Here is a 23380-nt window from a genome sequence, read left to right as displayed (position 1 = left end):
TGGCTCTGCACAAGTCCCTGGCAGGAGGGGACAGCCGGTGGGGTTGGGCTCTGCTGCCAGGGAACAGGGACAGGAGGAGAGGGAACGGCCTCAGGCTGGACCAGGGGAGGTTTAGATTGGATATTGGGAAAATTTCTTCTCTGAAAGGTTTGTCAAGTGCTGGAACAGGCTGCTCAGGGCAATGGTGGGCTCCCCAGCTCCAGAGAGATTTAAAAAATATGTGGGGACATGGTTTAGTGGTAGACTTGGCAGTGCTGGGGTAATGATTAAACATATTGATTTTAGATGTCTTTTCCAACCCAAATGGACACCATCACATTTTGGGGAGTACAGGCAGCAGGAGAAGCAATTGGAGGAGCAATTGTTCTGATTTCTTTTCCTGATTTTATTTCTGCAGGCTCTTTATCTTTAGGATATCGAGACACCACCTTCATCTCTTTTTTTTTCCCTGTGTCTGCTAAACTGTTTGGCATTTTGTCCAGACTGCTGAATGGCAGTCGTTCCCAAGTCCTGCCCTTAGTTATTGGCTAGGATTTGCAGGAATCTTTCAAAAAAGGATATGATTTCAGTATAGACTGCTTAAACAAACTTCTATTGGGATTTGATTATTTAGTATCAGTGTCCTTATAATCTAGGAAAAGTAAAAAAATAGTATTTTGTTCAGTGCCTTGATTCTGCCTTAAAAACATTTATGACACTGTGAGACCTAGCTGCTAGGATATCACTTTCTGACCCAATGTTTTTTCTTGACAGACTCTGTAATTCATACATAGTAGAATACTATCCCTCCAAAATAAATGGCAACATTTGAATTCTAGAACCAGGGCATTAACATATAGCACTTTTGAGTAAAAAACACATCACCATCACCTCAAAAGAGTGGAAACTGAAATAGGGACAGTGGCAGATACAAAAATCATATAGATCAGTGTCACTGTTGGAAAGGAAATGAGTCACACGGATGCAGTTCGAGGTGTGGTGAAAGAAAGAGATAACTTTATTTTTTCTTTCAGTATTTATAGGTTTCTGACCATGAATAGTGGATAGTCAGGTTAACACCTTCTCAACCACACTGGCTGTGAGAGATGTCCATCAGAAGGCATATCTTTAATGAAATGTATAAATATCTATGTTTGTAGTTGCTTTCCTTGGAAAGTGGCTAGAACTTGTAGAAAAACAGTATCGAGGTCCTGATTCTCAGGGTGACAGATTAGAACTATACTTACAACTCTTCTAGAAGGAGAAATGGTGTAGGAAGGAGTCTGAATGACTTGCTCATTATTTCCCCCCACTGCTAAAAAAAGGGATCTTAAACCCATGCAGGATTTTCACCTTGCAAGTGCTGCTGACAGCCCTACTGTTGTTAAGGTAGGGCCTGCCTAGACATGTGAGTTTTCTCTGCAGCCTGTCATGGACAGTCTAACAGGGAATGCTTAGCCCCTGCTGCAGCAGGTTTTCTGCTGCCCTCTGTGTAAAATAAGAGCTTCCAGGAATGTTAGTAGAGGGCAAGCAGAAATGTCAGAGCACTGCTCTGTAGCAGCACCGCTCATCTCTGTACTTCTGACTGGACACTGAGCCCTGGAGAGGGTAAGAGCACATTTTCCATATTAAAAGGTTGGTTTTCAATTCAGTGTCGCTCCATTAAGGTTCCTACTTTCAATGTTAGCTTGAAACATGCTCAGTGGTATGAGCAGAACATGCTCAGTCCATAATTTTGATGTGACATTTGGTTAGGAAATTTGCCATTGAACTAATGTTTCTGATAAATGTGGCTGAAGGAATACACTGAAGCAATTTTGGGAAGAAATAAATTATTTCCAAGGAAGAACTACTGAGGACCATAACTGGTAAGATTTAAAAGCTGCAGGTAAAGAATGGGCCACCCATTCTTTACCATGGCAAATGCGACCAAAAATTTCTAAGTGTGAGCACCTGTGAAGCTGAATATCAGAGGCTGGCTGTGGAGGGGCTGTAATGGCCTTGCTGTCCCTTCTGCTCTAGTCAGAAATTAATTTCTGTTGATCTTTATGCAGCTGGGATTTACCTCCACTATATGTCAAAGAAAGTGAATGCACCTGCCCTAGAGGGAGCTTTAATTATAAATTTGTTTCCAAGTAGGTTCCCACAGAGTGGTATTCTTGGAAGTCTTTGAGTGAGTTTAAGCTGAACATGAGAGGCAAATAAACTGAATAACTGAACAGAAGAGGCAAATAAATCCCATAATCTGGGATTAGAGGATGGGCAGTTTCAAGTGCATGCCTCTCATGCACTGCGATTCACGCTCCTCCTGTCTCCAAAAACACCTCAGCGGAAGAGGTCTGGGCAGGAGATCCCATCCAAGGAGGTGACGCTCGGGATGCCCTTTCTATCCCCTGCCAAAGCAGCTCTTATTACAGGCCAGGTGAGTGGGATGGGCAGCCTGGCAGACGGGAAGTGGTAATTGAAGCAGCAAGTAACTATAAGAGCAGGACGGAAGGGGAAGGAAAAGGAAATAATGAGGGACCATGGTATTAACCCCTGAAGGAAACTCTGTCATAATCTAAAATAAGCTGTCCTTGTGAGATCAAAGGTTCATGTAGCCCAATATCCTGTCTTTGAAAGTGATGCTCAGGAAGGGTGATCAGCACAGAATAGCATTTCTACAGAACTCTCCTTCCTACATTACTTTTATTTATGGAGTCCCTGAGCAGAATGCAGTGTCTGAGTACTTAAGAGCACATGGTAGAATTTTAAATGATTAATTTCTTCAAGCACTTTTTGCACTCAAAAAGCGTTCTCTGAACATAAGGCATGTTAGCTGTGATCCTCTACTGACCAAGGCTAACCCATAGAAAGCAAGATCTTGTTGCTGGTCTGCAGTGGAGCAGGGCCCAGAGCAGGGTCCCCTCGATGGCTCCAGGCTGCCATCCCCTGGCACTGGGTGCCTGGAGCAGAGGCCCTGCTCAGCTGCTGCCCCGGGAGCTCCCTGGGACTGACAGGAGCCTGATGGGGCCGTGGCACCAGCACCCCCTGCTCCCCTCAGCGGCAGTAATGCTGTCGGCGTCCTGCCGAGGATCCCCAAAGGAACACGTCTGTCCTTCGGTGTCAGGTGGCAAGGGCCAAGCTGAGGGGACCTTGTGCTGTCAGAGCAGCAGCCAAGGCCTGAGGGGAAAGGCACAGCCACCATCCCAGCCAAGGCCTGAGGGAAAGGCTCAGCCACCATCCCAGCTGATGTCCTGGGCTCCGTGTCCTCTGCCTGATCGCCCACGGTGACTGTACCCAGCTGGGACACGGCTTTCCTGAGCTCTCCAGAGGGCCAGGGGAGTCCAGCTGCAGGCAGGGCTGAGTCTCCATAACCATCATGTCAGAGCCACCAGCCCAGCCAGGGCTTCTCCTGCAGCCCTGATACTGCTGGGGCACTTGAGGGACCTGTGGTGTGTGGCCCTGCAGCCTTCCCTGAATGAGTGCTGGGAAAGCCCAGTTTGAGCAAAGGGACATGGACAGCCCCTGCAGCACTGCTGGGCCTTGAAGCAAGCCCTGCCTCTGCCTTCATCCTCACCCAGACAGGAACTCCAGGAAGGTAGCAGTAAAATGGTGCACTTCAGAGCTGCAGCCGGGCCTGTCTTTTGCATTTGCTGGTTAAAATGAGAGAGGGGGTGCCTCATGCACCCCACGGAGCCCCGACTGACTTCTGGCAGTACCTGGGCAGCTGCTGTGTTGCCCATGGGCCAGCACATCCCAGCAGGGAGTGGCCACGGCCACGGTGCTGGGCCCCGTTCTGATGTTTAACCTTTCAGCTGGCAATGGAGCTGTGCTGCAGAGAGTCTCTCTGGGGTAAGAATAGCAGCTGCTGCCTTGGGACACAGCACACGTGTCCAGCTCCTCCACGGCAGCACGTTGCACTGCGACATAGAAGGCAGCCTACCCGGCCAGGAATGTCTTCAGGCACTATTAGTGGAAGCAAATCATGCCCACAAACAGGCACAACCCCGCACAGGAGTCTTGGGAGAGCGGGGCTATTTTGGGCTTTTGACCTTGAGGATGAAAGGAGACACATGATGGGGCTGATCCTCCTGCTAGGGGCCTCCTCCAAAGCTCCTTTCAGCTTTGTCCCCTCCTCCAGCAATGGCTCTTGTGAAGGCTGAGGGGCAGTTTGGTGTGGCCTTGGAGTGCAGGAGAGGGCAGAGGAAGCTGTGAGTTTTCTGGGGGGTAGGGCCAGTCCCCAGTGCCATCAGCAGTGCCCTGCTGTGCTCAGGGCAGGTCCTGCCTGAGGGTGTGCACCTGTGCCTGAATCTCTTAAGTAAATACTTGTACTAGCCATTACAGCTAACAGAGATACTCACAGATTTTGTGTGCCATCTAGACTCTACCCAGACCCACCCAAAGCTTTGGAGATACCCTCAGGTGGGACTACTCCCAAGAGGAGCAATCAGCTTCTAGGTGGGCTTGGGCAGGCAGTTTCCTGCCAAGAGGCCCTGGCTGCAGTGACAGTACAATGCACACTGTGAGTCAAGGAGAAAGGCTGCTGGGGATGAGGAGGGAGGAACAAGGTTAGGAGCCCTTGGGAAAAGTTGCGCAGTGTCATAAGGAGGAAGAGCTAGTCTGGCATCTCTTCAAGGCATTGTGTGGCTTTCTTAAGGTCTTGAAAGCTGAGGTCTTCTCCTAAAGAACCATCTCCCATTTCTCTCCACAGACAACACCAACAGGTTCTGCTCATCAGTGCTTGTTAGTGACACTGGAATCAGACTGGACTCAACAGGAAGAGCTGGTTCACTGTTGAGGCTGCACTTGGGAGCCAGATAAGGTGAGAGCCCTTTGGATATCACTGTCATGGGTGTAAACTTCCCTTCAGTGTGAGCATCTATATGGATTCAAAGCATCTGGCAGTGACTTCTGCAAGCTTAGACCAAGCAGACAGTGTCAATTCTTATCACTTCCCATCACCCCAAGGAGCTCCCCAGGCAAGCTCTTCCTTGAAAACATTGTGATCCTGTTGGGTTCAATGCTCCATAGAACACAAAACTCTGCTGCTCAATACCAGCATTTCTACAGCTGGCAGTTGTAGAAAGTTGTGGACTAACACAAGCTTCACACATCACTGCCTACAAAGGCCCCTGCTCCTTTGCTTCTTGTTTCCTTTCTGTGCAAACTGAACTTCACACCCCAGATGCTGCTAATGTGTTTCTCTTCACACCACACTGGTCTTCGTCAAGGACTTCTGCTACCTGGATTCAGCTGGAGTGACTGACAGTGAGAGCTTCAGGGGTGACAAGGCTGACCTCTGGGTTGATGTGGTGAAGAGGTGTGTTGGAGCCATGTGGTGTGCAAGAGCTGGACACTAAGGGAGAGTCCTGGGAGTCATTCCAGCACCTGGCCCCAGGCAGACTCAGCTGTTTGCCCTCTCAAGAGAAACTGGCAGCAGCTGGTGGCAGCAGCTGAGGAAATCCAGGGTGAGGGAGATGACACAATGTAGGGACACTTTTGGTGTCTTGTAACCATGCTCTTTGGGACTGAAATTGTCTCTGTCAGAGAACTGTCAGTCCTTCCCAGTGCAGTGCACTGCAGCTTCTGGTGACACACTCAGAGATTGGTGTTTAGGGTTTGTGGGGGCTCAGCATCACAATCAAGAGTAGGGAAAGGAAAAAGGAAAAGATCACCCTCTCTTGAGTCTCCCATGGGAAAGAAGCTGTGCTGAAAGGACAATGGGAGAAGCATTAGGAGGATGTGAAGGCAGGAGCTGGACAAGGAGCTGCTGGAGACAGGAGAGAGTACAGGCTGGATTTTCAGGAGTTTCCAGATCAGTGGCCAGCCCCTAAGTTTGTGGATCCAGAATCCAGCACTGCCACCAGCTTCTCCCTTCTGACCCAGACGGGAAAAGTAAGGAAGCTTCTTCTGCAATGTAATTGGCCAAGGAAAACAAAACCCAAAGAAGTTGTTCATAGCATGTATGCAGAGGAATCTACTACAGTCTTTATTCACTAGACACTGAGGTGGGTACAAAGACTCATGGCAGAAGGAAAGTGACCAAGAGGTTCACATTTTGTGCAGTCCTCAGGACACTTTGCTGCCTTGTGACATTCTCATTCTTCCTCTTCTATTCTCCTATGGAAGTCCCGGCTCTTGGCTCGGAGCTTGTTGACCTGTGACTCTGCAATGTCAGCCCGCTCCTCGGCTTCCTCCAGCTCGTGCTGGATCTTGCGGAACTTGGAGAGGTTCACATTGGACAGCTGCTCCTGGGAGGGAGAAGGACTTGGTAGTGAGAAGTTTGAGGCTTGGGGTTTTTGTTCCCAAACTCCATGCACCACTGCTTGTACAAAGTATCACAGCGAGATTAATGAGATCTCAGAGTCCTTCTCGCATATCTCTTTAACAGAACCAGAAGCCCTGCTCTCTGCTGGACTGTTTCCACAATGAAGAAGCCATGCTCAGACAATCTTAAATTCAGGGGCTGTAGGACTTCCCTCACTTCATCCTTGACTGATGCAAGCCCAGAAACAGGCAAATGTTCCTTGTATAATTATAAAAGCAGAATGAAAAGTGGTCTGTGGGGGGCTTCCAACACATTCCCTGTCTGTTATCAAAATTTTAAAAATATAGTATTTCCAAAATTTCTTTATATGCTGTACTACCAATATCATTCATACAAGTTCTTACACATTGCTATATTGTTGTAATGCAAAAAATGCTATGTGCATTTGCCCTCCTCAGTAGTTTTCTTAAGGGCTTATTGTTTTCATTCTCAAAGGCAAGTCTGATTTGTGAGCCTTTATGAGAATTTGAAAGAATTTGAAGAACTCCATTATTAATGAGTGGCATCTTCTAAATTTCTTATATTTGTCTCCTCAATGGCCAGACTACCCTCTGGGAAGTGGTTCTTGACAAGCACTCAGATACTTACAGCCTCCTCAGATTGTCTCTTGTAGGATTTCACTTTCATTTGCAGCTTGTCCACCAGATCCTGCAGCCTGAGAATATTCTTCCTGTCTTCCTCAGACTAGAGTGTTTGGCAAACAGGAAAGAGAGTCAATTCTTGATTCTGCATCACGTGAGGTTAACAATTCCCCTTGGGGATGGGGTGTGTGTAAAACGTGCCTTGCTGTGAGAAAACCGTGTGAGAGCAGGAGCCCTCCTGCCTTACCTGGTAGGTCAGTTCCTTCACTCTCCTCTCGTACTTGCGCACGCCCTTCACGGCTTCAGCGCTGCGCTTCTGCTCAGCATCAACCTCCCCTTCCAGCTCCCGCACCTGCAAGGACAAACCCATCCCTGCAGCTTCCCTGACAATGTCTCTGCAAGGACACGCTCACTCAGGCACAACCCCAGCCCTACACACCCTGGCCTCCAGCTTCTGGATCTGCTTCTTCCCTCCCTTCAGTGCCAGCTGCTCGGCCTCTTCCAGACGGAGCTGCAGGTCCTTCACTGTCTGGTCCAGGTTCTTCTTCATCCTCTCCAGGTGGGCACTGGTGTCCTGCTCCTTCTTCAGCTCTTCTGCCATCATGGCCGCCTGATCAGAGCAAAGGGTCAAAGCCATTTAAGGACTGGAGATATTTTGGGGAGACTACATTCATCATTGGCAATGCCAGCAGTGCCCAACTCACATCTGTGATGGCCTTCTTGGCTTTCTCCTCAGCATTGCGGGCTTCCTGGATGGTATCCTCCATTTCACCTTGGATCTGGGCAATGTCCGTTTCCAGCTTCTTCTTGGTGTTAATCAAGCTGGTGTTCTGTACAATGAGAAGGTCATGACAAGTGTTTAATTATAAAATGTGCCAAAATAAAGCTTCTGCCTGAACAAAGACTTTCCCCTTCCAGCTTCCACCTCTTATCATGTAATTATTGTTACAATGAGTGTTTACAAAATGTTGGGGAATGGATGCAAAACACGCCTTTCCTAGGGGTCAGCAGTAGGGAGGCCTTTCTAGTACTGCTGTTCCTCTGGTAAATTCCAGCCCTCTGTGTTTGGTCAACATAGCTTTTTCTCCCTGCCCTGACCTGGGTGTGGAGGAGCTGCACTCGTTCAGTGGCATCCAGAAGCTCCTGCTCAGCCACTTTCCTCGACCTCTCCGTCTGCTCCAGGGCTGCCCGGAGCTCCTCAATTTCAGCCTGCAGCAGGTTTGCTCTGCGCTCCACCATGGCCACCTGCTCCTTCAGGTCATCCTGTGTCCTGAGAGCATCATCCAGATGGATCTGGGTGTCCTGGAAAGAAAGAGAAAAGAAATTACCAGGTGCCAGTGGTCACTTGAGTGGCAAAAATGTCAGGGATCTCATTTTTCTCTTTCTTTAGCTTTGCTGAACAAACCTTGAGCACTCCCTGTGTGTTTCTCAGGTTCTTCTGCGTCTCTGCAGCCACACGGTTGGCATGGCTCAGCTGGATCTCCATCTCATTCAGGTCTCCCTCCATCTTCTTCTTCAGCCTCAGGGCTTCATTCCTGCTCCTGATCTCAGCATCCAGAGTGCTCTGCAAGGACTCCACAATTCGCAGATGATTTCTCTTCAGCTGGTCAATCTCTTCATCTTTCTCTGCTACCTTCCTGTCAATCTCAGCCTTCACTTGGTTGAGCTCAAGCTGCAGGCGCAGGATCTTCCCCTCCTCATGTTCCAGGGAGGCCTGGAGAGGGGGACACAAACATTGATAGTATCAATAAACCTACTGCTTCCTTTTAGGGGAATATAAGGATATTTCCAGAGATCTCAGGTGTCTGCACTCCCCAGAGAGAAGGAAGGGGAATCTAGGCTTGTTTAAACCTATTTCCTCATTTATTTAGTGCAGATGCCAGTGTTTATGGTCACATACCTCAGCTTCCTCCAGAGCAGCCTGGATTTCAGATTTCTCCTGCTCAATCTGCTTCTTCATTTTCTCCAGCTCATGAATTGCCTTTCCTTGCTCCGCAATCTGCTCGGTGAGGTCGGAAATCTCCTCTGTGGGAACAAAGATCAATGGCATGGTCAGGCACAGAGCAGAATGGGAAGGATCCTGTCCCACCAAGGTGACAGGCACCTCTGCAGATCTGCAGGCACAGACCCATGAACAATGGTGGTCATGGCTGATGGTGAGAAAGGCCAGTGAGGGGAGCAGAGGGCCAGGGACTTACGCTGCAAGTTCTTGTTCTCCCGCTTCATTGTTTCCAGGTGGTCCAAGGACTCCTCATAGGCATTCTTCATCTTGAACAGCTCCGTGCTCAGAGAGCGCGACTCCTTCTGCGAGGCCTCCAGCTCAGCCTGTGTTTCCTCATACTTCTGCTTCCATTCTGCCAGGATCTGAAGAGAAACGGGGTGTGAGTCGGGCTGTGGCCACCACAGGGGCATGCTCTGGCCAGGAGTGCTGGTGCTGGAGGCCAAAAGACCTTGTCAAAGTTCTTCTGCTTCTTATCCAGAGCAGCACAGGCAGCATTGGATCTCTCCACATCAATCATCAGGTCCTCCACTTCATTCTGCAGCCTCTGCTTTGTCTTTTCCAGGGAGGCACATTTGGCATTGACAGCCTCAACCTGTTCCTCTGCATCCTGCAGACGCTGGGCCAGCTTCTTCCTGGAAATTGGTAAGCACAGTTCTTAAATGGATATGAAAGTGGATGTTGATTATAATATTCACCAGATCACATGAGACACTTTTTAGTATTTGGTCCTAATGCACATGGTGTAGAGCCTATCCATAGCAGTCATTTTTTTCCTATTTGATTTCCTCGAGGTCTTCATAGAATCATAGAGTCACAGAATTGTTTGTTTTGGAGGGGACATAAAAAATCTACTAATTCTGTGCCATGGGCATTGACATCTTCCACTACACCAGGTTGCTCCAAGCCCTGTTTAGCCTGGCCTTGAACACTCCCAGGGAGAGGGCAGCCATACCTTCTCTGCAGTCTTGCAAATTCCCATACATGTCTTTTCACCTTCAGTCTTTATCACTGAACCCTTTTTTCTTGTGTTTCTTTGTTTCATATAACTCCTCAACCTTCTATTAGGCTTTTGCCTTTGAAAATCTCAGTGGTGTCTAAATTTCCCTTATTGGTGTATGTCAACCTTCCACACAATGCCCACGTACTTGGCCTCCTCAAGCTCCTCCGTGCGCTGAATGGCGTCTGTCTCGTATTTGGTTCTCCACTGAGCCACCTCGCTGTTGGCCTTGGACAGGGCTCTCTGCAGCTCCCCCTTGGCCTCCTGCTCCTCCTCATATTGTTCCCGGAGCAAGTCACAGTCGTGGCGAGCGGACTGCAGGGCGTGGGCCAGGGCGCTCTTGGCCTGGTGGTAAAAATATGGCAATAAGGAATAGGTGTTTCCTGAAATTTCTCTTACTGGTATTTAAACACTGATATACATCCCAAACATATAGTGATTAGCCTGATAAAAACATGGGGTTCCTTCACTGCAAGGGTCTAAATTGCATGATCTAAGAGGATGGTTTGAACTTTTCATTGGATCACCTTTTGAAGTCTTGAACACATCACTAAAACCAATAATATGTCAAATATTTATTTAATATGTAACATGAATATCTTCACCTTTATCTCTTCTTCTAGCTGCCGCTTCAATTCTTCAATCTGCTGGGTGAAAGCCTGTTTCCCTCTAGACAGCTGAGAAATTAAAGCATCTTTTTCCTCCACCTGGCGTCCATATTCACCTGAGAAAGTTTTCAATTTAGAAAACATTTTAATAGCCAAGAGAACAATTTATGGAGTTCTCCCATTTTAAAATTGCAGACAGAAGGGCTGTACCAGATTCTGTTTGCAGACGAGCTCTTTGAGCGCTAAGATCACTAATCATGCGCTGATTCTGCTCCTCCTTTGTTTTATATTCACTCAGCTGGTCTTCCAGTGTGCGGCACATCTTCTCCAGATTTGCCTAGATATCAATTGCACATAAAGAAAATGAGTAATTACCTTGATCCTTCCTTCTTTTAGCAAGAAAATATGTCCAGAAGATGTAGTTGACATATCTTGGGACTGTACATATGCCTACTTCTATATGTAAGATTTGGATAAATTATTTATAATATAGCCTGATAAAAATTAAATAAATAAGATTAAAGAAAAATATCACATTGCTATCAAATTCCTAATAAAAATAACTGTGTACCTTGGCTTTAGACACAGACTCTATATTACTGGCCAAGTCATCAATCTCCATCTTCATCTCACTCTTCTCCTTCTCCAGCTTCTGCTTCACACGTTGCAGGTTGTCAATCTGCTCCCCCAGCTCAGCGGTGCTGTCCGCGTGCTTCTTGCGCAGGGCGGCAGCCGTGGCTTCGTGCTGCAGCGTGGCCTCTTCCAGGTCCCGCCGCATCTTCTGGAACTCTGCCTCACGCTTCTTGTTCATCTCCACCTGAGCTGCTGTGGCCCCTCCTGCTTCCTCCAGGCGCTCACTGATCTCCTCCAGCTCTCTGGACAGGTCAGCCCGATGCTTCTCTGCTTTAGCTCGAGAGGTTCGCTCTGCCTCAATTTCCTCCTCCAGCTCCTCAATGCGCGCCTGCAGAACAGGAGGGACCCTTCACACCCGTGCCCTCCTCCTGCCTGAGCTGAGCCTGAGCAAGAGAGGGGAAGGAATGCAGACTTACCTGCAGCTCCTTGATCTTCTTCTGAAATTGCATTCCTAGAAGTTGCTCATCCTCAATCTTGCTCTGGATCTGGCTGATTTCAAAGTCTTTCCTTTGGACCAAAATGAACCATATTAGAGCTCAAAGAAAGAAGACAAGTGGTCCAGCCCAGTACTCAGGAGCCCCAGAGCCACACTTACTTCTTCAGTTTCTCATCCAGCTGCTGCTTATCATTCTCCAAATCCATGATGCTGTCCTGGGCCAGCTTCAGGTCTCCTTCCAGTTTCCTCTTTGCTCTCTCCAGGTCCATGCGCAGTTTCTTCTCTTGCTCCAGGGACCCTTCCAGCTAAACACAACAAGACCTTCAGTGCTCTACCAGCCAGCTCAGGCTCCATACCTGTCCTGTTCCTGCTCTGTGTCTGGGTGCTTACATCATCCACTTGCTGTTCCAGCTTGATCTTGGCTTTGGTCAGAGTATTAACTTTGTCCTCCTCTGCCTGCAGGTCATCCAGGGTCTGCTGATGGGCCTCTTGGAGGGCTTTCTTCTCTTTTGTCAGCTTCACAATTGTCTCATCCAGGCCGGCCATCTCTTCAGTCAGGTTTTTCACCTTTAGGAAGAAAGGAACAAGCACAGACACAAAATTGTGATTAAAACTTTATAACAAATCTTTCCCTTGAGTGCAGGTGACGGGTTCTACCTCATACCTTGTTTTCGGTGGCATGTTTTTCCTTCTCCACCTTGGCCAGTGTTAGCTCAAGGTCATCAATATCTTTCTTCAGCTCTGAACATTCATCCTCCAGTTTCCTCTTCTTGGCTGTCAGCTCAGCATTAATTTCCTCTTCATCCTCTGCCCTTTCTGTCACTTCTTTAACTTTGGCTTCCAGCTGTATTTTGGTTTTGATGAGCTGGTCACACCTTTCCTCAGCATCAGCCAAAGCATCAGCTTCCTGGTAGGGAGATGCCATTTTTAGGGATATGCTTCTTGAGGGAATATTGAGATACTTAACCTTCATAATGCTGGGTCTTGTGTAGCAGTTTTATAATTTAAAATTTGATTCATGTTCCAACAGAATTACATAGAATATAGAATTGATTTTATATTGTTAGCTTTGAAACAGACAGATTTAAAGCTAAAACCAAATAAAATCCTTTTCAACCCATGTGAAGACATGAGTATTTATATATTTGTACAGGGTATAGAATCCAATGTTATCTCATAATATCAGACATTGTATCAAAGTGCATAATCTTAAGCATATCTCAGCATACACCATAGAAAAGTGTCACACAAGTAATATTTTGGCTACAGGTACCTCTCAGTCCTTACAGAAGCTAGTTATACATTTGAGAGCACCACCGAAAGAATTACAATTGAACTGAACTAAATCCAACTTTCTATGTGGTTTGAAAATGTCCTTGTAAATATCAACCTGAAAGTCACAGCAGAATTGGGATAAAGCCCACTGGTGCTACTCACAGCCTGTACTTGGAGCTGCAGGTCATTTTTCTCCTGCACAAGTTTCACCATTTTCTCCTCCAGCTCCTTCCGCTTTGCCTCAGACTTTGCAAGCTCTTCCTTGGTTTTCTCAAACTCTTGTTTCATGTTGGCCATCTCCTTCTCAGACTCTGCACTCTTCAGCAAGGGCTTGATCTTGAAGAACAGCTTCATCCATGGCCAGTGTTTGACATTCATGAATGCACGAATGTTGTACTGGATGCAGTAGATGGACTCCCTGAAGGATAAGTTGAATTAATATTCAGTATTTACACCATGATGACAAAATAAGCCAAGTACAATGAACCTTATTTGAAGAAAAGTCTACCTCCTTTCCACCATTTTCTGGTACGCCACCCTCGCCAGGAAGCCCCTGCACCTGGCCTGGGTGCGGGTGATGAGCTGTGCCAGCTTCTCATCCCTCATCTCCTCCAGGAGACCCACCAGCCCAGCTTTGAAGAACACCTTAGGAAAGAACATGAAAACAGATGGAGTGTCTGTACTTTTTTAACATAACCTGATACCCTGCCCCCCATGACAAGCACTATGGAAGTTAAGAGCAAAACCACAAAGAACATCTGTAGTGGCAGACAGTCTTTTATAACTCCAAGCTTCTGGTTACTTACAGTTGAAGAACTATAATAGCCAGACATTTTTATCTTTATTCACTCTTGATTCTTTTATTCTACAACTTTGTCTTAAATCAGGATCTTGATTAACCCTTAATTAAATCATCCTATGGCAAAGAATTTCAGTTTATTCAAGTATTGAGTAATCAAGGATCTGGTTGATTTATTTTACACTATTTCTTATACCCTGTTTGATCATTTCATGTGCTATCTGGAGTATCTGAGTGTCAGTGTCAAGCCATGCAAATCACAACCACATAGTACTTGAAGCAAATGGATCTTGTACCTTAGTGTGACCAAATTTGTATTGGGTATGGTCTATATCAATTGATCCAAGGAGTTTCTCACAAGCCTTCTTGCTGTCAATGAACTGTCCCTCTGGGATAGCACTGGCATTTAATACTTTGTATCTGAGGAGGAAAATGGAAGGACTTGCTTTGAACTCCAGAATGTTTAGGGTCTTTTCCAGCCTAAGTGATTCTATGAATATGAAGAGGTCTGTTGTAGAGACTAGCTGGCAGGTACATGGCAAGAAAGAGTCTTAAGAACTCTTGAGAACTAACAGCACTTGTTAAACTTAGCGAAGGCTTTAGGCACAGGAGGGGAAGGTTAGATTTCAAAAGCTATTTAAGATGGACAAAGTAATCCAGTAAGAGGATGAAGTCTGACCTCTGTTTAAAATCTGCATACAGGACTCTGTTGGGAAATCCTTTCCTGCAAATCCTGATCCCTTCCAGCACGCCGTTACAGCGCAGCTGGTGCAGCACCAGCTCGTGCTCCATGGCACCTGACAATACAGAGCACAAACACACACCATATTCTGTAGTACACTGGGGAAGAGATGCACCACGCTAAAAACCTTCAATATATGTGTAAGTCTCTTACCAGGTGTTTTAGTTTCATTTGGGATGATGCACCGTACAAAATGGGGGTGGGTGCTTCTCAGGTTGGTCATCAGCTTGTTTAAATTCTCCTGGGAGAGGCATTAAGAAAAGCTGATGTTAGCAAATGTAATTTTTGCTGTAAGCATCAAGTCCTCTGAAATGAGATACTATACAAAAATTAGCAGAACCCCAAACTCAAGCTTTCTTCACCAGTTTTTCTGACTTTCCACAGATCTTTGCTAGAACTTAGTGTATAAAGCTCTTCTGAATAATGTGTAGGAAAGACTCTTAAATCTACAATTTTAATACATTTCACTGACTCTAGTGGAATGCCTTCATTTAAAAGGAAATCCATCTTCCATTGGAAATATCCAGAGAGATAAAGTAGTACCTATATGAGGCAGTGTGAAGCATTCTGCAGTAGACATTTGGAGTGGATTATATGGAGCATACTACATAGAACCTTTGTTTTCCCTACTGAAAGCAAAAGGGACAAAACCAACAAGCTGAGTTTTAAATGTCTATATTATACATTTATCTTGTAGGGTAAGGTGAGATTAATCCAAGCCTTAAACAAATGGAAAAGCTGTGCATTCAGTGAAATAAAGTATGAGTAGAAAACTACTACTAAGATTTATTCCTAGCACAATGTGGCCCAAGAACTTCAGAATCTTTTAGCAGAACCAAGCCAAAACATGACTAGCTGTAGTAATTGATGGGTTTTCTCCTCTTCTTAGGAAGAAATAGTGAATTCTCTACTGTACCCGAAAAAGAGCTGAGACGGTCTGGAAGGAAGAACCCTTCTTCTTGCCTCCCTTCTTGCCACCACCACCACTCGCCTCAGCTAAATTGAAAATAAATAAAACAGATTTTAGTGGTTTGGGTTTTTTTGCCTTCTTTGATTCCTTTTTGCAAGCTGTACATCAGTGAAAACATGGAATTCAAAGAACCAACCTGCATCTGCTCCACCATAGTTGGCAAAGAGTAAAGCCAGGGTCTTCACAGATGATTTCTGGTACAGCCCAATGACAGTTTCATTCAGAGGGTCCTTGTTCTTCTCCAGCCAGCCAGTGATGTTGTAGTCCACTGTGCCAGCATAGTGCACCAGGGAGAAGTGAGCTTCAACCTTGCCTTTGGTAGGTTTTGGCTTTTGGAAGTTGCTGGACTTGCCCAGGTGCTGGTCATAGAGCTTGTTCTTGAAAGAGGTGTCAGTTGCCTTGGGGAACATGCACTCCTCTTCCAGGATGGAGAAGATGCCCATGGGCTGGGAGAAATCACAAGGGAGACTGATAGTAATTTATCTTTCAGGGCAATAACGATCTTCAGCTAGGCACAGTAATGGAACATAGACTGAGATACACATCAGAAAATATTATTATTTAATTCCGTTTCCTTCTAGAAAGTGGGACTGATCACACTGATACTTCTATTTTTTAACACAAAATTACTCATAAAAAAAATAGAAATTAATTTTGTTTATGTTGACAATGTGTAAAATCAGAGCACTACCTTCTTATTCAGTGGAACTCAGATCATACACAGATGTGTGAGACAAGTTGAACACGACCCAGCATTACAACATTGCAGCAAAGTCACCAACTCATCCTCATCTACACTGTGCTGCTAAGAGCTCAGGGATCCTCAGATCCTTCCCCTCTACTCAGCTCTGAGAAGAAATATCTGGAATGCTGTTCCAGCTCTCGGCCACCCAGCACAAGAAAAACATGAACACGGATGATCTCTTTGGAAAATGAGACCAAGTAATTACAGAGATTCCATGCATGTAACTGATTTGGACAGAAAGGACACCTTCTCAATGAGCTCAATGCAGGCAGCCAGGTCCATGCCAAAGTCAATGAATGTCCATTCAATCCCCTCCTTCTTGTACTCCTCCTGCTCCAGCACGAACATGTGGTGGTTGAAGAACTGTTGCAGTTTCTCATTGGTGAAGTTGATGCACAGCTGCTCAAAGCTGTTAAACTGGAAATAAGAAAGACGCATATTTGAAGATGCAGCAAGATTTGCAAGACCTCATCTTTTAAAATTAAGGAATGCAGTTAACTTGATTTCCCATGCATTTCTTCAGCCTGTTTTATGACATTATGAAAAAGAGAAAATAATCAAATTAATTGTCCACAAGGATTTTTTTTAATTGATAAAATTTAAAGATAAATTATACATCCTGTTTAAAATGAGACCAAGTAGCAGGGAGAATAAACCCATGCTTAGGACTATCATGATTACATTTTTTTACATTGTCTTTTCCCAATCATAAAAACAATGAACTTTTATGATTTGACCATTTTGTGCTTTTGATTTTTCACATATTGAAATAATACAAGTCCTTTGAAAGGTCATTTCTTTACTTAAAAAAGACAAATCTTTTTTAAGTAAAAAAATAACAATAATCATGTGATAATATTATGTTCTCTTTAAAAATGTGTCTCAAATTGATCATAACATTCAGTTGTCACTTTCAAAAAGCTGTTAGGAAATCTTACTCACATCAAAGATCTCAAAGCCAGCAATGTCCAGGACACCAATGAAGTACTGCCTGGGCTGCTTCGTGTCCAGCTGCTCATTGATGCGAACAACCATCCACAGGAACATTCTCTCATAGAGTGCCTTTGCTAGAGCACCTACAGCATTGTGCACCTACAGGAAAAATAAAAAAATACCTGGAGTTACAATACAGGGCAGAGGAGAATCAAAAAGTTATTCATTCTACACATGGTTACAGGTTATGTTTCTTACCTGCTGTGCTGTTTGGCCCTTGGTCACGTATTCATTCCCCACCTTGACACGGGGGTAGCAGAGGGCCTTGAGCATGTCAGCTGAGTTCAGACCCATCAGGTAGGCAGCCTTGTCAGCAACTGAAAAGCCGAAGGACAAAGGAAGAATTTTATGTCCAATACATTTTGAATCCTGGGGCATTCCCTAAAGGCTGAAGGGTTCAGATTTCTGTTCTTTGAAAACTTTTGATAGACTCTTGTAGAGGGAATCTTTGTAACATCACACTTGCCATTACACATATTGGGCTTTTCTAAAATAATTTCTGTTTGAAATTCTTCACTGCAGCATGCAGAAAGTTATGAAGGTTTCAAATATCTCCTGGCACAAAACTGAAAACTGAAGCTTGCTAGTCTGAATGTGTGCAGCACACATGCAGCTCAGGAGCTGCAGTAACAAGTCAGGTACTGATCTACATTCAGGTGATCAAAACCACAAAATAGTTAGAGTGGAACAGAGACAATATCTCTGTTCTCCTTCAGATCCACAGCCTACAGCCTTTTCTTAGCTTTTGTTTCTGATGTTCAGTAAAACTCATTGGGCTTCATCCTGTTACCAGTGGTGCTCTCCTCCTGCCTTGTCCTTTAAAAAGGGGAAGCATTGTTCACAGGACTGAAGACAGGGGTTGTAGGCCCTGTGCCCACAAAGGAAAGGAATGAAATGACAGCTGTCACAGCTGACTTCCCTGAGCATCTGATAGGTGAAGGTGCATGGGAACGCTGTTCTCTATCTTGTTAGAACTGAATCTCTGGGCTGTTTCACAATTGCAAGCCATATTCCAGCAAAGGTTTGACCAAAGGAACATCCATAACTCCTGACTTCTTGAAAGAGTATGAAGACCAGTTTAAAGTATTAATTGCTCATAGCAAAAGTTACATAAATCCTGAGATCAGGGAAGTTGATGTACTGAGGACAAGGGACAGCTGTTTTTCCTCAATGATTGTTTTCCTTGGGATTGAAAGTCCAACACTGAACAACTTTTGCTGTCTTCCACATAGGTAGTGGCTTACAGAGGGTTAATTATGGAATTTGATAATACCTTCTGTGCCTTCAGGCTCGGCTTGCTCCTCTCTTGGTTTCTGCTTGAACTTCAGGTTCCCATAGTGCATGACAGCCCCTGTCAGCTTGTAGATGGCTGTCTTTTCATCAGCAGTGAAGCCCAGGATGTCAATGGCACTCTGGTAATACAATGAGCAAAATGAAATAGCTGCATGTTATCTGATGTATGACCTGTGCCTGTCGACCTGTTCTGTACATTACTTACATCTGTGGCCATCAGCTCCTCCTTGTCATCAATACTGGGAACAGTGATCTCACCTTGACTCACAAAAGGGTAGTCAAATGGGTTGGTGGTTATGAGGAGCATTTCTGAAAACAAATGTGTTCATGGGTTAATTTAATTAATCTTGTAATATAGTTGAAGGTTGCTCAGAGATTTTCCTCTCAAAAGCTCAATGATGTCTCCTACCAATTAGCTCTGGCTTCTTGTTGGACATGATCTGATAAAAGATGTGGTAGCTCCTTTCCGCCTTGAGCTGGAAAGTGACTCTCGACTTCTCCAGCAGGTCTGCCCAGGGAGGTAGAAAGAGTTAGGCACTTGTGGGAATGGACATGGAGATGGGAATTGGGGAAGGAATGGGAGCAGTCCAGGAGAATGTCTTACAAGTTTCAATGTCAGCAGAAGCCAGTTTGCCTGTGGCCCCAAAGTGGATTCTGATGAATTTGCCCTGTTAAGCAAAAGCAGCAGCAGATCAGGCTGGATGTGTTCTGCTGGCATGTCCTTTGCATGAAGAACTGCTCAGGCACCATGTGTGTTGCCATGAGGGGCGGAGATTTTATGCAAAGCAAGAACTCACAAAGCGTGAGGAGTTGTCGTTCCTCACGGTCTTGGCGTTTCCAAAGGCCTCCAGCAGTGGGTTGGCACTGATGATTTGATCCTCAAGCGTCCCCTGCAGAGACATAAGAATTCAGTCACTGTCTTTAGCTGACAGGGCAATGAAGGCCATTCAGGCTGTTCTTCCTCACTCACCTGCATTTTGCCTGATGACTTGTCCTCCTTCTTCTTGTCCCCACTGGCTGCAATTGTTGCAAAGTACTGGATGACACGCTTTGTGTTCACAGTCTTCCCAGCACCGGATTCTCCGCTGCCCAAGCCAAGAGAGAAGCAGAGGGTGCGTGGTCAGGCAGGAGGTCCCCTGGCACCGGGCAGCCCCGCAGGGACCCGCGCAGGGGGTGTACGTACGTGATCAGGATGGACTGGTTCTCCCGATCTGTGAAAGAGGAACAATGAAAGGTGTGCTAGCAGCTGACTTGCTAAGCTGAATGAGAAGTAAAATTGCAAACTGAAGTTGGTAATTCTTCAGAAATTCCAAGACTACCCAATTCCCTTCAATGTCCTATCAGTATTAAGCATAACCCCAAATAGATACATTGAACATTGAGAAGCATCCAGACCTTAGACAAGCTGTTTTTCACTTGCCCTTCACATAATTTTCCTCAAGTAATGAAACCAAAGTACCTACACCAGTTCAAAATACAAGAAAAAATAATTTTTTCTTTCTTATCAGTGAAAAACTATGAAAAACTGAGTCAAGTACTATTTCTGGAGTAGGAGAGTGTAGAATTTTGTACAATAAAGTACAAATAATTTACTATGGTAAGTTCATGAATGCTCCTAGATCAGTTTCACTTGAAATTGTTTGTTTCATAAATTGACCAAATTCACAGTCATGCTCTCTGGTGGTTCCAGCTGCCTTGTCACATGCTCCAGTGAGATCAGCAGGGCTTTTTTGGTTAGATTGCTGTGAGGGAGGTCAAGCACTCACCAGTCAGCATGAACTGATAGGCGTTGTCAGAGATGGAGAAGATGTGTGGAGGGGCCTCCTGGCGCTTCTTGCCTCGGTAGGCCAACACCACCTCGGGGTTGTACACCGGCAGCCACTTGTAGGGGTTGACAGTGACGCAGAAGAGACCCGAGTAGGTCTGTGAGGAAGGGACACAGCACGTTGGCTTCCCCTGAGCCTGGCCCAGCACTTGCTGAGGCTGCCCAAAGGAAGCTGCTGCTGCCACTTACGTAGATCATCCAGGCTGCGTAACGCTCTTTGAGGTTGTACAGCACGGCGGGTTCGTGGAGGTGGGTCATCATGGCCATGTCCTCGATCTTGTCATACTTGGGAGGGTTCATGGAGAAAATCTGGTCATCCTTCACAGTCAGGGTCTGCCAAGGAAACAAAAGATCCTCATATATCAGCTAAGAACTCAGTGAGAGTCAAATGTTGTCCTTCAGTCTCGTTTTTGACTCACCTCTCCCCCTTCAGTCTTGACAGTGACTTTGCCTGCTTCCCTACTAGTGACTGTCCCTTTCACAAAGGATTCTTTGGGATGAACCACGAAGACAGATGACTTGGCATCAAAAGGTTTGTTTTGGGCTGCAATTCTCTCCTTTTCCGATTTTCGGAGGTAAGGAGCTGCCTCCCCAAAAACGGCCATCTCAGCATCTCCAGAGGCCATGTCTGCCCTGTACTGAGGATATGTCAGCAGATGACTCTGAGGAGGAAAAAAATATGGTCCTGATTATTTATTCTGTAGGATTTGGGAAAATTGTATCCTGTGCCTTGGTGTCTCTTCATACTGAAGGTATTTTAACATGAGATAACTAGAAACTTAATTTTATGTCAAAATAAGAGGCTTCCATGGATGTGGTCTAGGTCTTCAAATGTTCATTGATGGCCTTTTCAGAACTGTGGATTTGGTGCTTTAAGAATATTGTGCCTGTAAGACAAGAGTGGGTTTGTTGAACAAGTTTCACTAAGATAACTCTATTCAGAATGGAAATAGAAGAAATTGTTAAAAGGATGAAGAGTGAAATAAAACTACTGAAAAACTGTAATGTAGATGACCTACAGTCTTGGAATACAATGAATCTGTGGGACTTTTCCTATTTATTGGTAATGGAAAGGTAGTGGGTAATTAATAAATTTTACTAATGAAGTTCTCCACTGAAAAAACAAAAATAAAGAAGTACACACTTTGTAACCTTTTAATATTCTGCCACAATTAATTTGCTATATGCATTTCTTACCATTTACTACAATGTAAATATTTAGGTACCACAATACCTAAATAATTTCAGCCCCAAAGTTCTGACTTAGGTGAAATAAAATTCAGTCTTTGAAACTGGAATTTCCAAGGCTGTATTAAGATCTCAAATAAATGCTTACTGAAAAAATCTAGGAACACACAAGTTCTCAAAAGTTGTTTTTTTAAAAGTATTTCTTGAAATGATTTATTAAACATCCATGGTATTTAAATGTAGCTAACTGCACTTGAAAATCCTCTAGCTATTTTAGTAAAATTTATTCCCTCTTTATTGTTTAGGTACTATTTTTTTTGTCTGGAGTAAGAAAGCTGAGAATTCTGAAACTCTGTAAAGGTGGTTAGAAGATCTGTAAGTTCAGATGATTTAATAATTAATATATTCTTAAACAGAATACAGGATTTTGCATTTTTTCCTGCTGCGCTTATTTGGTCCCATTCTCCTCCTGCCCTAGCAAAGATGGGAAGGCAGCACACCTTGAGAATGTCCCCATGGGGATTTTCTGTTCTGCCATCAGTGCTCAGAGGCTTCAAACACAGCTTTGGGCACCCTCACCACTTTCTACTGCAATCCCACCAGGTTTGCATAGAGTAAACCAGAGAACCTTCCTGACACCCCATCCAAAAGGCTCTGTCTCTGCCCCTAAGAATCAGTAAATCAGCTTCTTACCTCTCGTGACACCAGATGTGTGGCTTGTGGGCTGGCAGCTGGTCAGTACTGTAAAACACAAATAGCAGTTCCCAAATTGCTGCTGCACAGAAATCAAGAGTGAAAATATGCAGGTGCCTTGAAAACAGATTTGTAATGGAGTCCCCTCCTGGACAGGAGCACCGGAGGCAGCAGGAATGTGGTGGCACATTAGGCTGCCATCCCCTTCCTGCCAGCCTGCAGACCCCATCCTCTTACCTTGGAGCTTTCTGTGGAGCCAGGGCAGACGTGTTGCAGGGACGTTTTATACGATCTCGCCTGCAGATGCTACAGATGCCTACTCTTTCTTCGGTCAAAAATATTTTGGCAAACACTCTTTGGTAAAGCATTGTCTGGCAAACTGAACTAAGGGCATAATTGTCATTTGACATGACTAGATATAATTAGAAAATTTTGATGTCTTAGTGGCTATATGAATACATCTCCTATAAACAATCTTCCAAGGGTGTTAAGGAGGGAATCTGGACTAGTCAAAGCACTTAAAGAACTTGGATTCAGGACTTATGGATTTTATTGCTGACTTTCTCATCGACTCACCGCACAACTTGGGATGGATTGCTTGGTATGTCTGTGCTGCAGCTATCCCAGCTGTACAATAGATAAAACAGGATGTTAAAAGATAAATTAGCATTATTAAAATATTTTGGCAGTTTTGTTGGTTTAACCCTGAAAGCAGAAATGCAGATGTAGAAGAGGTGAGGAGGGTGACAGATACAGCAGGATGGTCAGTCAAACACTGCAGCAGGGAGAGGCTGTGTTCTGCCTGGGCTTCTCAGTTGATGGCTCTGACAGATGTGAGGCAGCTTTAAGGGGATCAGGAGGAGTGTACACACACACACACACACACAGAGGCTGTGTGCCTCTTTGCACATACTTCAGATTGCACATAAGTGGTGGAATCTCTAAAAACTGTTCTTGTGAACCCTCTGATGGGTTATACCTGCTGAGACTCCTGATCTGCGGGTTAGTGTCAGTGAGCAAGATGCTCCCTGCTTTTGCTGGCAATTTAACTAATCCTTAACCAATGCCTGTAACCCTAGGAAGAATAACTGATTTGAAATGCCTTCCAGCTGAAACCAGCACACCTGCTTACAGATGGTAGAAAAATCCTCTTTTCAGTAATACCTATACAAATAATTGGATGTATGCACAAACACATCATGCCAGCATGCAGTCCCAGATGCTACCTGATACATCCTCAGTCTAGCACTTCCATTTCATTACAAATATCTTGCACACTTAGTCCAAAACAGCATGGGTATGCCAGAGCAC

The 23380-nt window shown here is 45.1% G+C and overlaps 1 protein-coding gene and 1 long non-coding RNA gene across 6 annotated transcripts; one reads left to right on the top strand and one right to left on the bottom strand.

The window, feature by feature from the left end:
- The first annotated feature begins 1510 nt into the window (after nucleotides 1–1510).
- Nucleotides 1511–15397, top strand: LOC111937215 (uncharacterized). 5 transcript variants are annotated; one of them, XR_015278037.1, is made up of 5 exons: nucleotides 1511–1587; nucleotides 4673–4783; nucleotides 9435–9514; nucleotides 14323–14502; nucleotides 15252–15397. It is a non-coding gene; the product is annotated as an uncharacterized LOC111937215 (long non-coding RNA). The 5 variants fall into 5 exon arrangements; XR_015278038.1 differs by lacking the exon at nucleotides 1511–1587 and adding an exon at nucleotides 4046–4172; XR_015278039.1 differs by lacking the exons at nucleotides 9435–9514; nucleotides 14323–14502.
- Nucleotides 5928–23087, bottom strand: LOC111945257 (myosin heavy chain, skeletal muscle, adult-like). Its single transcript, XM_086857380.1, has 41 exons — nucleotides 23049–23087; nucleotides 22307–22696; nucleotides 22070–22117; nucleotides 20608–20850; nucleotides 20378–20521; nucleotides 20130–20286; nucleotides 19547–19574; nucleotides 19334–19448; nucleotides 19161–19253; nucleotides 18968–19031; nucleotides 18773–18871; nucleotides 18569–18672; nucleotides 18344–18482; nucleotides 17269–17387; nucleotides 17020–17169; nucleotides 16324–16494; nucleotides 15469–15778; nucleotides 15279–15358; nucleotides 14516–14603; nucleotides 14300–14417; nucleotides 13917–14040; nucleotides 13330–13466; nucleotides 12984–13239; nucleotides 12211–12453; nucleotides 11937–12113; nucleotides 11706–11851; nucleotides 11527–11617; nucleotides 11049–11438; nucleotides 10688–10814; nucleotides 10475–10593; nucleotides 10018–10214; nucleotides 9321–9504; nucleotides 9069–9234; nucleotides 8771–8895; nucleotides 8276–8584; nucleotides 7969–8172; nucleotides 7575–7700; nucleotides 7310–7480; nucleotides 7118–7222; nucleotides 6878–6973; nucleotides 5928–6212 (listed from the first exon to the last, which is right to left on the bottom strand). Exons 4-41 carry the CDS (start codon nucleotides 20812–20814, stop codon nucleotides 6060–6062), a joined length of 5832 nt encoding a protein of 1943 aa, XP_086713506.1. The 5' UTR covers nucleotides 20815–20850; nucleotides 22070–22117; nucleotides 22307–22696; nucleotides 23049–23087; the 3' UTR covers nucleotides 5928–6059.
- Between the last annotated feature and the right edge of the window lie 293 nt (nucleotides 23088–23380).

The sequence above is a fragment of the Cyanistes caeruleus genome, chromosome 19 (assembly GCF_971803275.1).
Source record: "Cyanistes caeruleus chromosome 19, bCyaCae1.hap1.1, whole genome shotgun sequence".
NCBI lineage: Eukaryota > Metazoa > Chordata > Aves > Passeriformes > Paridae > Cyanistes > Cyanistes caeruleus.
The sequence above is the reverse complement of the archived record's forward strand: the minus strand, read 5'-3'. Positions and strand labels throughout refer to the sequence as shown.